Raw genomic sequence first — 14,421 nt, 5'->3', positions numbered from 1 at the left:
GATCCCATGCCATATTGTACATGCCACATGGGCAAGATGTCCAATCACAGTTAGAGATATCGCAAACATATCCGAAAGCGTGCTGAGAGACGCCATGACGGCTAGGGTACATCTGCAGATCGAACCGCCTTCCCATGGCTTGGTATGAGTAGAACGGGTGAATCGGGAGCTGAAGACTGACGTCTTGTTGCATTCGCGTGAGCACAGTGAGACGGAGAGAACCCTCGAAGGACCCTCCTGTATCCATTTCCAAGCCTTGATTTCCCGAACGAAGGATGATAGATAGATTAGCTTTAGGACCCTTATCTTGATGTCAGGTAGTAGGCCGAATCCGTGTTGCACTCCGCGATGCATATGCCAGATGGATGTGGATGTGGAGGTGGAGAGGGAATGCTAACACTTCCACTTCCACTTCCACTTCCATCTCCCCCCCCAAAAAAAGCTTCAGCTTTTCTGGAAGAGGGCAAAGCGGCTGTGGGAGCGGAAAGTGACACAGGAGGCTGCAGATGAAGTTATCAGCTGACCCAGCGTGAGCCAAATCATGGCATTACACATTACACGACGAGTTACTGTCCGACTTCAACCTGTCAACCTGCGGGAAAGGAGGCGCATCGGCGTATCGGCGTATCGCAACGTCAGAGCTCTCAAGCGAAGCATGGAACAATGCGACTCCCACATCCGGTATACTATTAGGCTGCTAGGTAGGTACAGTACATACCTAGTAATCTCCACCTAGACACACCGAGATTTCAAACTTCTTGCAAGTTTCGTAGGCCGGTCATTCCTCTCTCACTCTCTCTATCTCTCTCTACAGTAAACATGGTAAAAAGTATGTGTCGCATACTGTGGGGGTTCGAAGCCCGGTCGTTAAAGCTGCAGCACTGCTGAATTCGGTCATCGGACGAGACGATTCTGGAATACTACAACTGTAAGTTTAATAATAACTTCCAAGTTGTTACCTATAGCCCTGTTACAGGCCTGCTAGGCATGTATAACACATGCAGCATAACAATGTGGCAGTGTGGAAGCATGGAGAAGAATCTGGCTTAAGTGGCAGAGTTGAAAAGAAGGTGGGAACATTGAAGAGATGCAAGCCGGCTGCAAGGATCTATCATAAGCGATCGGCCCAACCAACCCCACGGATAGCCCCGCACTGAACCCCAAGATCTTCAAACGTTCTTTCCTTGTCCTGCTTGTCCACCTATTTTAGGTACTTTTGATGGTTATGGTTGTTTAGTTGTAGGCAATCGAGGCAGCAGCGTAGTGGCTTTGGTGGATTTCAAAGTTGTTTTCGAGATCGGCCCACCGCCTCCTGCGCTTGCCGATTTTCCAAGGTGTGCCTGGCTTTCCGTTTCGTTGACGAAGAGATAGCGTACAAATTATACAGGTGGATAATAAGATACGCGCGCTATACCTTGCTAGCATCACTATAACCCCGCATGTTCATAGGTATAGAGATTGTACTTGGGTTGGGTAGTAACGAGATTAGGGTGTTCCCGGCAAGCAAACCAATAGTATGGTAGAAACATATACAGGTATAGGATGGATAATTCCTATCCCGTGTATCGAAAAGATTGGGTTTGCTACCAACTAGCTACACCATCTAGCAGCTATTTGTAAAAAGGCGCATAGATTTGTGGCATCTAGAGTACTCGAGCATGAGATTGCCTAGGTAGTAGTAGAAACATCGCCCACACCTACATCCACATCCACATCCACATCTACCCACTTGTAGGCAGGTATCCGATCCAGCCAGTGAGCATTTCTGATTTGACGTGCCTAGCATTCTCAGACAGATTTAGAGCTTGCTAGCTCGCCTAGTTGGTCTAGTAGGTACATGAAGGAAAAATGTGTGAAGAGTTAAGACGGGATGTGCTTCGTCATGTTGATTGACGTAAGGTTCCATTATTCATTATACATAACACATTCAGTGTTCATAGTACCTAGTATGCGTGTCTTATGTACCTAGGTATGTACCTACTAGGTAGCATACATCTGTACATTTCGCCCGCGCATGTACTGTTAGACTTTCTACATACTACCAAGGTACCTACCTAGGTACCTATCCTTCTATTGTGTGTTCCAAGGTTCCTCCAGGGCTCGGAAGGAACTCGTCAGAATTGGACAAACTCAACCTTCGAGAAACCTTATTCGTCCGTGCATTCGGGTGTTCCTGCCTGTCATACGGGCTGTAGATCGGGTACCTGGCAACTGGCAACCTACACGTTACCTACCAGCATCCATGGATCGTACGCAATACACACCAATACACACCAATACACGATTTGCTCCATACGCACCTCCAGCTACCTACTATTTCCAGCTTAGAACATTTAGAATTAGAGACTTCAGTGTTAGGAAGACCTTTCCGGGGAGGGTACAGGGTGACAATGTGATACACTAGCTTAAGTATACATATGTACCTTAGATCACAGGGTACATATATTTGCGCCTTATTAATGTACCTAATGGACCCTATTACGTGCTTCATCCCAGAAAATTCAGCGCTCAAGCGATATTCGTTTCCGTTTCGACGTTCCCCCTTTCGACTATTTAAGGTTGACAGTTTCCTCACCCGTTCCCCTCCGAGCCTTCCAGTCTGACGTAGTCTACTCAAGTTGACTTTTAGCGGTTTACTTAATCTTAAGGTAAGTTCGGCCTTGCCCTCCATTCCTTCCTCATCTTTGAGCCGCCCAGGTACCCATTCGTATATCCGCAGAAATAAAAAGACGCTAAAACAGCCCACCGCAGCTTCGTAAACTCTTTCACAAATTTCTCGACTTGCAAAGAAAATAAGAACTTGATATTTTCTATTTCTAGAGGCATCTCTTAATTTATTTGACTACACACACCTATATATACACAGTTCGTCATAATGGGTGTTACGAAGACCATCATTCAGGAGGGCACTGGTGCTCAGCCTGTTGCTCGTCAGACCGTCACTATCGAGTACACGGGCTGGCTCAAGGACACCTCTAAGCCTGACAGCAAGGGAAACAAGTGAGTTTTCATACATCCAGTTATCACTTAGACATTGAAGCAACTACTTGGCATTCAGGCTGAGTGTAGTTGGGGGTTTATGACAATGAACTAACCATTTTTTAAAAAATCAAGGTTTGACTCTTCTGTTGGCCGAGGTGACTTTGTCACGCAAATTGGTGTTGGCCAAGTCATCAAGGGTAATATTCCCTCGCTCTTCTAGAACCCGTTTTATGTTAGGACTGACAACTTAATCAATTTAGGTTGGGATGAGGGTGTCCTCACCATGAAGGTCGGTGAGAAGGCCACTCTTGACATCAGCAGGTATGATATCACCAACTACCACCACTAAATTTAGGCATTTAGACTAACACATAATTACAGCGACTTCGGATATGGAGCTAGGTAAGATTTATTAATCGTTCTGCATCGTACATTATTCTTAATACCCACCCGTCCGATTCCCCGGCTCCGTCCCTGGAACCCCAACGACTATACCCCTAAGAAACGCTCAGCTTACGAATTATTCAGGGGCTTTACTGGCCACATTCCTCCTAACTCTGACCTAATCTTGTAAGTGCCGTCTTTCGAAGAGGACATAGGAAACTGCCCCAATTTTAGGATTATGCGCTGATTTCTGGCTTGCAGCGACGTTCATCTCAAGAAGGTCCAGTAGATACCATTATGGTAGTTACCTCTTGACGGAATGGAGTTTTCGGTCCATATTATCTGGAATGGATACAGGACAGGAGGTTCTCTCGCTTCGGACATGTCTATTTTTTTCGGGCTGCATGCAGCATGGGTTAGGGCGGCTTCTGTGTGAGAGGGAAGATTAAGACAATAAGACTATCGTTGATCACTGAAATTTTCTATTCGCCTGTGCTCTTAGAGACCTGCGTGACACCTTGCCAGTTGTCTGGGACTTGCAGCTGGGCCAAGTGCTTTTTGCTATCTCTTAAATGCAAGCTGCATCGCACCGATGATCCTCTGCCCTTACAAACTCTTCCGCCGAAACTCGTACTAGCCCAAATCGAGGTTACCTGCCGAATCTCGGTTTCACGGCAGACGGCGGTTACGATAAAAATGCGAGTTTTGTGGCCGAATCTACTCGGTATGTCTTGTGCGATTAAGACACGATTGAACGACCCTCTTTTTATATCTGATCTCGGTACCGATAGTTAGCTGGGTTCATACCCAAGTTCCCGTGCCCTACCGGCCTACGTCCCAAGCATTTGATGTGTTTCACACATCGAATTCTAGCGTGTTTAAGATCTCGTATCGCAGGTGAATGACTTAGTACTGTATCTGGGTAAGTACCTAGTAGATACAGGTATTTGAAGATGTTGATTTAGTTGCCGTATACAAGCCGATACAAGTCAGGTTTCGCTTAGGCGTAGGTATTTCGCCGCGGTCGTCAGTTACACATAATCTAAGACAACTCTGTCTACAAATCTGCCTACGACAATGCGATCGCCCGACGTTGGCGTCCGCCATTGTAACACCATGGCCGCTTCCAGCCGCTTCCATCTCACATCGAACAGATCTAGGCAAGTTTAGGCTTTATTATTGTGACCATTGCGTAGGTAACGTGTAATGGAAGGCGAAGAATGGGGGCTGTTCTATGTATTCAAGCTGTTTTCTACCTACCATACTGCGAAAAGAAAAAAAGCAAGATTTTTCTCTCTCGTAATGATGTCGGGATCAAGTTATTGATGTTGATCTCAATCCTTCCCTACTAATCGCGGTCTATAATTGAGAGTTCCATGGATCGTGACAGGAAATAAACCCATGCAGATATACCTATGATAGGCTTTCACACAAGAGAGATGACGGGTTGATAGGAATTGCAGCATTGCGACTATCGATACCGTATAAGGCGAGGCAACTTAGCGACAACCGCCAAAGATTATCACACTGGGGTTGAAGGAACGCAGTCATTGCCGTGTTGAGAACTACTCGTACAGCGATTCGAACTTGACAAACGGGCATCTATTACGTAGGTACCTGCATACAAATTCAATCTCCAAGTACCTATCCAGAACCCCTCGAAATGGCACCCCTGATTCCCCCCTTTCCGTATCTTATCGACAGGTTCAACTCTTACAGAAACGCGACGATCTTCTCGGGCGGATGGAGTGCCAACATGAAGACGACATTAGACTAAAGAACATTTATTTATAACATGTCTATACCTATTAGTTAACCCCATCCAAATATCTATCCATCTATAAACCCTATTATCTCTTTATGCCACAGGAATACATCTCACGCCTTATCGTTCAGAAACCTCTCCAGATCTTCAAACTCCCCGCTGTGCTTCATCATGTCGTAAAACTGCCCTTTCGTCTCGTAAAGCTCTTTCGGACTCCCGACTCTAGATATTAGGTTAGCTGATAATGAATATATAGTGGATTTAGGTATATGGGAATACGCACTCGAGGACGGAGCCTGCGCTCATAACTACCACACGATCGTAATCGATGATGGTCTTCAGTCTGTGAGCAATGGTGACCAGAGTCCTGTCTCTTCCGTACTCATTTAGCTCCTTCCTTAAAACCTCCTGGATTCCCTGGTCGGTCTCGTAGTCCATCTGTGGTATCGATATTAGTAATTAAAATAGCCGAGAGGGAGTAACAAGTGATATAAACATACGCTTGCAGTCGCCTCATCTAACAACATCAACTTGCTCCCGCGCACCAAAGCCCTGCAGAGCGAAAGCACCTGTCGCTGTCCGTGGGAGAAATTCTCGCCCTTCGGCTTCACGGGGGTCGAAAGAGTGATACCAACGTCACTGGGTGATTCATCGGAGTAAGTGTCGTTATCTCCAATAAGCAGTCCGTCTCCGTTTTGCGCGCGCTCGGCGTTCTGGTGGTATTGGAACGATGCGATTCCGCTACAGTATTGCAGCGCTTTCTCGAGCGTTTCCGTGGGGATTTCGCCTGTCGGATCTAGGTTTGATCTAACATCTCCGTTGAACAGTACCGCTTCTTGTGGTATAATCGTGAGTGCTTCTCGAAGCTTCCTGCGTGGCAGCATTGTGATATCTACACCATCGAAGAGGATTTGTCCGGAGACGACATTGGTGAAACGCAGTAAAGATAAAACCAACTATGAGATTCGCAGGTTAGTATACCATCGTCTTTGGTTTCGGACATTTTACTTACTGTACTCTTTCCAGAACCAGTCCGTCCTACGACTGCGACTCTCTCGCCGGCTGAAAATTTGAGGTTGATGTCCTTTAAGATTTCCGGTCCATCCAGGTCGTACTTAATAGTCACATTGCGGAACTCGACTTCGCCAGTTGTTGGCCAATTATGAGGCACCGCGGATTCGGGGTTATCGGAATATTCGGTAATTTTCTTGACCTCCTCTGGCTTCTCCTCGGGCTCAACAGAGGCATATTCCCGCACTCGGTGGAACTTGAAATATGTTAGCATAGTGATTCCAAGAAAGCTCATTTCGTCCAACTTACGCTCTGCATCTCGATTTCAAGTTCGTTACTTGCTCTTACAAGCATAATGATAAGTTGACTTAGAGTCTAATTGACATATTAGCAAGTTAAGTCTGATACCCTTTGGGAATAATAATTGGCTTACCGTCGCATTCGACAACGAAAATCCAACAACACCTGCAGCGATAAGACCTGCTTTCGACACCGCAATGGCACCGGCGGCGACAGTGACTAGCGTAGTCATCATGTCGACCTTGAGCGCAACCCACCTGTTGCAATTGAACTGAGCTTCGGAAGATCTCTCGAATATTCGCAGCTTATCTGCCAGTTGCTCGCCGAAAGTCTGAGCCATGTTTGCGCGAGCGCGAATTATAGGGAGACCAGCCAGAGTATCGGCGAAGTGCGCGAACAGAGGCGATTGCGACGACGACACGAGCCGTTTGACCGCTACAGCTGTCCTTGTGTACAATTCTCCCGCCACAATCCCAACGGCGCAACAGGCGGCGGCCGGCAACATGAAGACTGGAAGTACGGAGCCGACAGCTACAATTTGAAGGCTAAGGCGTGTGAGCGTTTCTACACCCATTCGAAGCACTATAATATCCTATATTAGCTTCTGAAGAGGGAGTAATTGCATCAATAATTGCGGAGATTTACTTACTACCAGCCACTTGGTTATCAATAGAATCCATGTCCCTAGAAAATCGATTGACCACTCTGCCAATAGGCGTCGCCTTATACCAAGAAAGGGGGACGCTCAGCACTGCCTTGATAAAAGTAGTGTGCAGCGTCCTTGCGGCGTACCAACCGCCGTTCTCGTATGCGATATATGTCAAGCCACTGAAAAGGACGTCTGCGATACTCCATGCAGCGTAAATACCGAGGTAGAATCCAATATTATACGCATCATCCTTCCCATAAGCGTCTACCCAGACGGCAATCCACAATCCTGTCCCGACAAAGGAGGTGGTGGAAAGGATACTCATCGAAAGAGCTAGCATGGCGTAGAACGGATTACCGAATAGTCGCATGTATTGGAAAACTTGAAAGATATCTCGTTAGTTTATTTTGGGGCCAATGAATAGATCGACTGGTTAGGAGATACTCACATTGTAACCGGGCAGTTGGACCAGTCTTCAGAGCTTCCTGTGTAACCTCATCTCGGCGTTTATCTTCGGCACTTTTGAAGTCACCATTAGAGCTTACGTTAGAACTTCCATTGAGCGTCGTGTCATTGCTTTCGGCGGTATGAGTCGCAGCCGCTTCCACGGTCTCGTCGAGGTTGCCTTCGTCGACAAGGGTCTTGTTGAGCGTTACGGATTTTCGGACCACGCCAAGGTTCTGCTGGATATCCTTTACTGAGCCGTTCTCTAATGTTACTGTTAGGTCTGCTTGGGGCGCAATCCATGGTAATTGTGTTACGAGTACAACGGTTCTTCCCTTAACTATAGGTTTACAGTTAGTACTTGCTAGTTGATCCCTTCAAAAGATTCTTTTAGGCTATAAGGTTTCCAATGTGTTTTCCTCGGCTTCAGGAGTTGTAGGGAACGCAATGCAATACGAAGAATACTTACGTAGGTCGCCGCAGAAAGCCTCCTCCCATAAAAATGCCGACGTTTTGGAATCAAGAGCGGAAAAGACATCGTCAAGCAAAATCACGGACGCTTTCGAGTACAGAGTTCGCGCGAGGGCAACCCGAGATTTCTGGCCGCCGGATAACGATGCACCGTTCTCTCCGACCTCAGTACCATCTCTTTCCGGAAATTCGTCGAAGTCTATCGGCAACCCGCAGGCGTTGATTACTCGGTCATATCGTGCTTGCTCGAAAGGACTGTTGAAGAGGATATTGTCGCGAATCGTCTCATTTTGCAACCAGGGGCTCTGGGACGCATAAGCAATGTCTTCGGGACATGTGATTGTGCCATTCTCTAAGAGAGTCTCGCCCAGAATCGACATGAGTAGTGTTGTCTTGCCACTCCCACTCTGACCTGTTATCACATTTAACCCACCCTCAACGAAATCGATAGAAATATTTTCTAGCCCAAATGAAGCTTTCTTGTGACGCCTGAACGTCGCTTTGCTGATTTGAAGCGGGCCAACAGGATGAGACTGTAACGGCGTAGTACTGTTTAGGTAGCGGTCTAAACGTTTGATAGAGACACCTGCGGCGGTGAAACCTCGTGACATGTTCGACGCCATCGAAAGGTTTCGGCGGAGAGTCCTAATTAATGTAATGGCTGTGAAGGCGACCTCTGCTGTTAGCGGTTCTTTGCGCACAAGTACCTGTAAGGTAAAGATAAGTACTAGTGATAGATTCGGAATCGCCTCGGTGAGTTGATTCAGGGTGATATAACTAGCAAGTTTCGGTTAGTACTTCGCCAAAAGATATGTCAGGAGTGAAGCAACTCACGTCATGTTTAAGGCCCATATCTTCTTCTGTTCACCAAGCCTGATTTCGTTGACTCGCTTGATGATAGCCTCCTCCCAAGAAAAGTATTTGATCGCTCGGATCGAAGCTAGATACTCCGAGATGACTGAAATTCTCGAATCCTGTATTCGTTTCATGTCACGTTGGATACCAGCCATACGCCGGGCGATTAGAACCGGAAAGGGCGAAAGTACTAGCATTGTAACAATACCAACGAGAGCCGTCCAGTCTAATAACTTGTACAATCCAATGAGAGCCACGATGGATCCGGACGTCACCCCGAAGGCAACGAGAACGACGTCTCGGCCCCTCGCAATAGTATCCACATCGGCACCCATGAGATTTGCTAGGCGACCTGTCGAGGTAGTGGTTTGTTTACTCTTTTCTTTTTCCTTGTCAGTAGCAGCGATCTCGGCAAAGATCTCGTCGTCTAATTCCATAGATCCCAATGCTTTATAGTATAACTCCTGGGTCAACGCAGCTCTAACACGCACAAGCAAACGAGTTGATTTGAATACGTATTGCTGAAAGCACACAGAACGCGACAGTGGTCCTATGAAAAGGAGCGCTAGCCAGACCCATGGCCGGAACTGAGATCCTTCTGGGTCAGAAAGGTAGCGAAGCAACTCGTACATAGCGTAGGGAGCGATCATTTCAAAGATGAAAGATAACGCAATCCAACAGCCCATGGTGATGACTTCTCGATGTAGGAAGTATACTAAGGTCCAAAATGTGGACTGGCCTTTTCGCCGCGCCTCCTGAATTCTAGAAAGCAGCACGAATGGCTCATCATACCAAGGAAGATTAGGAAGTTCTTCTAAGGTCATCTGTCGACGCAATCCCTGAAGCATGAGAGGCGTAAGCCATTCGTACGTCACGTAATATTCCAACCAGCTGCATGTTTCTTCGGGGGACGGCTCTCGGGTTGGTATTTTCTCAGAAATATCAAGATCTAGTGATGGTGGTATCCATTCCCTTCGCGTGGCGAAAGCTACAAATACAGCGGCAGCCAGTGTTGACATGCTACATATCATCATTGCGCTCATACTCCCGTCATGATCCGTATCAATGTAGGGGAGAAGCTCTCCTAAAGTAAGGATGAGTAGGGAACCAGCGAGGATGAAATTGGTGTGATGTAAGGCAATGTGCCTCCACTCGAGATCGTAAGCCAGGCGCAAAACACCAATGACGAAAGCATAGGCTAAAGCGGTCGCATCGGTCCACCTGCCTTCGCCTTTAACAGCGGCAACAATCATAAAAGCCAACGAACTAGCTCGCAGGAGCTGGCTAGATAGTTCGAATATCCATGATACCGCATGCACATTGGATTCGGGCCCAGAGACCTTGGAATAGGGTCGGTGAAGAAGATATCTGACGATAACCAAAAAGGACGCAATAATAATAGTAAGCTGTAAGTACCCGGCTCGGGTAAAATCCGAGAGGTCATGAATCCATTGAAGACTCGAAATACTATTTGAATTCATTAGAACATCTGCCTGCTCTCGAATGATCGGGGATAAGGGATGAGCATCTAGTTTACCTAGTCTTTCCGTACGTGCTGTTTAGAGTATAGAGCGATTGCGATCGAAGGGGAACAGAGTCCCAACCGTAGTCCCTAAAACCGAATTGATGCATGACTTCTCATGGCAAAGGCTAAAAGAAAGAAGGTATCGTGAGCTGTAACGGATTTCCTAATAAATCAACATGAAAATCTCGATGAGAAAGCTGTTAATACTCGGATAATTGCGTGCCCGGAGGCTAACCACCATCAGGATAAGCTGGAGCCTGGGGGTACCTAGTAACAGGATACCCTTGCCAAGAGGGTAAAAGTAACCTTAATAATTGCCTGAAGCTATTCTGACGTTTATTGCACCGTATACCATAGAACCATAGAATTGGCTACATAAAATTGTAACTTGGATAGTCTATATTAATTGTAAGGATGTAAGATTTCCATTTGTCATTGGAAGAATTAGGTGAATATTTAGGTAGTAGGTAAGTAGCGCCTAGCTTCCAAGGTTCAGGGGTCCTATGTACCGGAATTATGTCAGTCTAGAAGTCTGGAAGGTCTAGAAGTGGTAGGTAAGGAAGAGCGAATGCTCCCCAATGCGCTTCGCTTCTTCGGTCGACTCTGATTGACCTGGTTGACCTGATTGACCGGATTGACTCACCAATTCATTTATCTTATCTATACTTCACAAAGTCCTAGATATTCGACGATGAACCATTGGAACATTGCGACACACCTATAGATGAGTGGATGTCTTCCTCATTCGGTTGCACTGCAGGCTTCCGCATCCTCTTTCACCTGTCTGCTTGTGTTCGGCCAGTCTGGAAGCGTCGGATTTAGGGCGGATACGAGATTAGCGGACCGAGGACAACAAAATTCGACATATCTTATTCGTCCGGTGTCCCTCTTCATCTACACATATCCAACCGAGTCTAGCGACTGCGCCTCAACGGACATATAGCAACCAGCCCGGTGTGCTTAGTCTCTCACCGTCACTTTGAAAACTTTGTGTGTCCGCCCGAGTGCGATCATCGCAGCGAGTTTTCGGCGAATCAACATCCAGTATTATGGGATCATACCTTGTCATCGATCAAGCAATAGGCTTCGAAGTCGGACGTAGCGTAGTATTTTTTTTGTTTTTGAATTAATGAGGGTCCGATAGTATCCGCAGCTCAACGCATTAGTTTCCGGATCGGACCCCGGAGCGGCGGTCTTAAAGCTGACAAAATCCATGGTCAACTAGGGACTATGCGAAGCCGGAAGTACCGACTATGCAGCTTCTATCCAACCACCTAGACAGCAAGATATAACATGCTGTATCCTGTATCCTGGGTTGCCGGTAGTTGACTTTGATTTCATCGGGCGGGTATATTCTCCAATGTTCTTTTGAGCATTGGATGTCTAATACGATCGCATATTAGCTCAGTTTATGGTACGAATATAAACTGGCCAGCGAGTTCGTGAGTTTGTGACTGTAAACCTCACTCCTCATTGCGGTATACAATGGAATTGCCGAGGCTCGTAGGGAAAAGGCAAGAGGCATGGACGAGAGTGAGACATTGAGTACATGGAAGCCGTGATAATAAGTGGTAAGTTTGATGTGAATGGATACCTGAACTGAAGGTGGATCGATTCATGTGCCTCATCATAGATCACAGATTCCCTTGCCAACCTTAAGAGGTTACTATTGATTAAATTATTGGAGAATTTCAACAGCTTGTTGAAGGTAAACCAAGTGATATGGAAGAGGGGGCTATAAAGGCAATAAAGAAGAAGGTAAAAACGGTAAAAACAAGGAAAGAAGATCTGATCAAGCATGAGGGGATCGGAATAAGATATCATATTTTCGGAATACACTAAGACCGATCAGAGTATCAACTGTGCCTCTTGGCGCAGAGCTTGTGGTCTGTCTATGCATGATGTTGTTGAGTCTTGGCGAGATGCCGTCAAACCAGAATGGTAGTTTCGATTATAATTACAACTGCCGACCTCGAAACAGTAGTACTCTCTGCAGCCAACAATTATAATGACACTTCAATGTCAAAGGAGAGGAGTCTTAGAAAAATAACTGGTGACCATATCCATATATTTCGGAGATTGCTGGTATCAATAGGCAGAGATGGAAGATCAAAAAGTGACAGGTTATAAATCTTCATGACTCGAGAGTTTGCCTAGATGCTTGTCTAACTAGCCACAAGCACTAGTACAGACAAAGGTGGCTAGTGTGTATTAAAGTGGGACACTGTATAGTTAATGTGGCTGCGATATCAAGGTTCTAATTGTTCAATGTTTCGTACCTTCTACGAAAAATGATGACTTCAAAATATTTAAGATGACAGGTTAAAACGACGTGAGTCACGCGAAACGCGACACGAAAGACACATAATCAACGAGCATACGACCGAAATACTATCTACCTTATTCGGCGAAATGAAATGCGAACGATATCTTAATATATCGCTCGTTTCTGCCTGTTGGGACTCGCGTTAACTTTCTCGACTCCTGCCTGCATTACCCTAACCAAGCCATCGAAGTCATCGCAGTCGTCAGAGTCATCCAATTTGTCTCCAACCATTCATCGGCAGGATTGAAAAATCGACACCATGGACGACGATCTCACCGAGCTCGAGCTCCTATCGCTTGTGTCGAAGGTCACACATGAACTCCAGAATCATTTAGGCATATCCGAAAAAACCGTAGCCGAATTCATCATCGATAAGCGATTAGGATGTGGTAATATCTCCGAGTTCAAGAGCGAGCTGGCCAGTCTAGGCTTTGCAAACTGGCCAGAAAGTTTATATGAGAGTATCGATCGTCTAGTTCGAACTATGCACCCCAAATTCAAGGGTCAAATAGAAGCAGAAACAGAAACAGTAGAAGAACACCTGCAAAGCCGGACATTCGAGGAGAAAGAAACACTTTTCAAAGGATTATGTATCCCAAACAAGCCAACCAATATTACGGATGGAGATGATATCGATGATACATTGGCCGCTTTAGAAGGCCTAGAAGGCAAAGCTAAGAGTGCGCGTTCCGAACGGGAAAGACCGACTAAGAAACGACTATATAGTCCTGAGAGGGAAGATGGTACGGATCTCAAACGAAAAAGAAAAGAGCGATATCGATCTAGATCCCGCGACCATCGAGACCGGGCTTACGATGACGATCGTGACTACAGGAATGGTCATAAAGAACATAGGAGTCGAAGGGAGGATCGCGATGGGCACAGGTCACATCGCAGCAGCTACAGGGATAGAGACAGAGACAGGGGGCGGAAGTACGATGACGAGGATGGCGATGACGATACCCTTCGACATGCACCAGAACCTGAGGTCGATGACTCACCGGTATTATACAAGGTTTACGATGGCCAGGTCACCGGTATAAAAGATTTCGGCGCGTTCGTTAATTTACACGGTGTCAAGGGCAAAGTAGACGGAATGGTTCATATTTCAAATTTAATCCAAGGTCAAAGGGTCAACCATCCTTCAGACCTTATCTCAAGAGGCCAGAACGTGAAGGTCAAAGTCATCAAGATCGAGCCGAACCGGATAGCCTTATCTATGAAAGACGTCGATCAAGAGACCGGTATGGACCTTGCACCACAAGCTCGAATACAGTCGGGTGCGAACATGGAGAGTCTTGGAAGTCGAAATGGTGTGGTTCCTCGCAACGATGACAACCTAGCTTCTCTTTCAAACTACACTGGGCCTCCGAGGTCACGAAAGAAAAGGATGACATCTCCAGAACGATGGGAAATCCGACAGCTCATTGCTTCCGGTGTTGCTAAAGCCTCGGATTACCCCGATTTAGAAGAAGACTATAATGCTACCCTGAGAGGAGAGGGCGAGATGGAACTAGAAGAGGAAGTTGACATAGAAGTTAGAGAAGAAGAACCCCCATTCCTCACAGGTCAGACAAAACAATCACTCGAACTGTCACCTATCAGGGTAGTAAAAGCGCCTGACGGATCGCTTAATCGTGCAGCAATGTCCGGGACGACATTGGCAAAAGAACGAAAAGAATTACGGCAACAGGAGGCTGAAGCTGCTG

At 46.4% G+C, this 14,421-nt stretch overlaps 2 protein-coding genes across 2 annotated transcripts; one reads left to right on the top strand and one right to left on the bottom strand.

Annotated features, from left to right (window-relative positions):
- The first annotated feature begins 2,625 nt into the window (after window positions 1-2,625).
- Window positions 2,626-4,015, top strand: GGS22DRAFT_152972 (FK506-binding protein 1B). Its single transcript, XM_047959770.1, has 6 exons — window positions 2,626-3,000; window positions 3,115-3,179; window positions 3,243-3,303; window positions 3,364-3,384; window positions 3,511-3,552; window positions 3,628-4,015. The coding sequence occupies exons 1-6, from the start codon at window positions 2,876-2,878 to the stop codon at window positions 3,653-3,655; spliced, it is 342 nt and encodes a 113-aa protein (XP_047822873.1). The 5' UTR covers window positions 2,626-2,875; the 3' UTR covers window positions 3,656-4,015.
- Window positions 4,016-5,134: 1,119 nt separating this feature from the next.
- GGS22DRAFT_66451 (ABC transporter) lies at window positions 5,135-10,801 on the bottom strand. The gene is made up of 11 exons (XM_047967724.1): window positions 10,399-10,801; window positions 8,841-10,328; window positions 8,005-8,783; window positions 7,540-7,875; window positions 7,092-7,472; window positions 6,576-7,024; window positions 6,452-6,517; window positions 6,144-6,398; window positions 5,632-6,087; window positions 5,415-5,569; window positions 5,135-5,353 (listed from the first exon to the last, which is right to left on the bottom strand). Exons 1-11 carry the CDS (start codon window positions 10,491-10,493, stop codon window positions 5,245-5,247), a joined length of 4,569 nt encoding a protein of 1,522 aa, XP_047822872.1. The 5' UTR covers window positions 10,494-10,801; the 3' UTR covers window positions 5,135-5,244.
- Between the last annotated feature and the right edge of the window lie 3,620 nt (window positions 10,802-14,421).

The sequence above is a fragment of the Annulohypoxylon maeteangense genome, assembly GCF_022496945.1.
Source record: "Annulohypoxylon maeteangense strain CBS 123835 unplaced genomic scaffold GGS22scaffold_2, whole genome shotgun sequence".
NCBI lineage: Eukaryota > Fungi > Ascomycota > Sordariomycetes > Xylariales > Hypoxylaceae > Annulohypoxylon > Annulohypoxylon maeteangense.
Note: the sequence above shows the minus strand (reverse complement) of the source record. Positions and strands in the feature narration are given on the sequence as shown.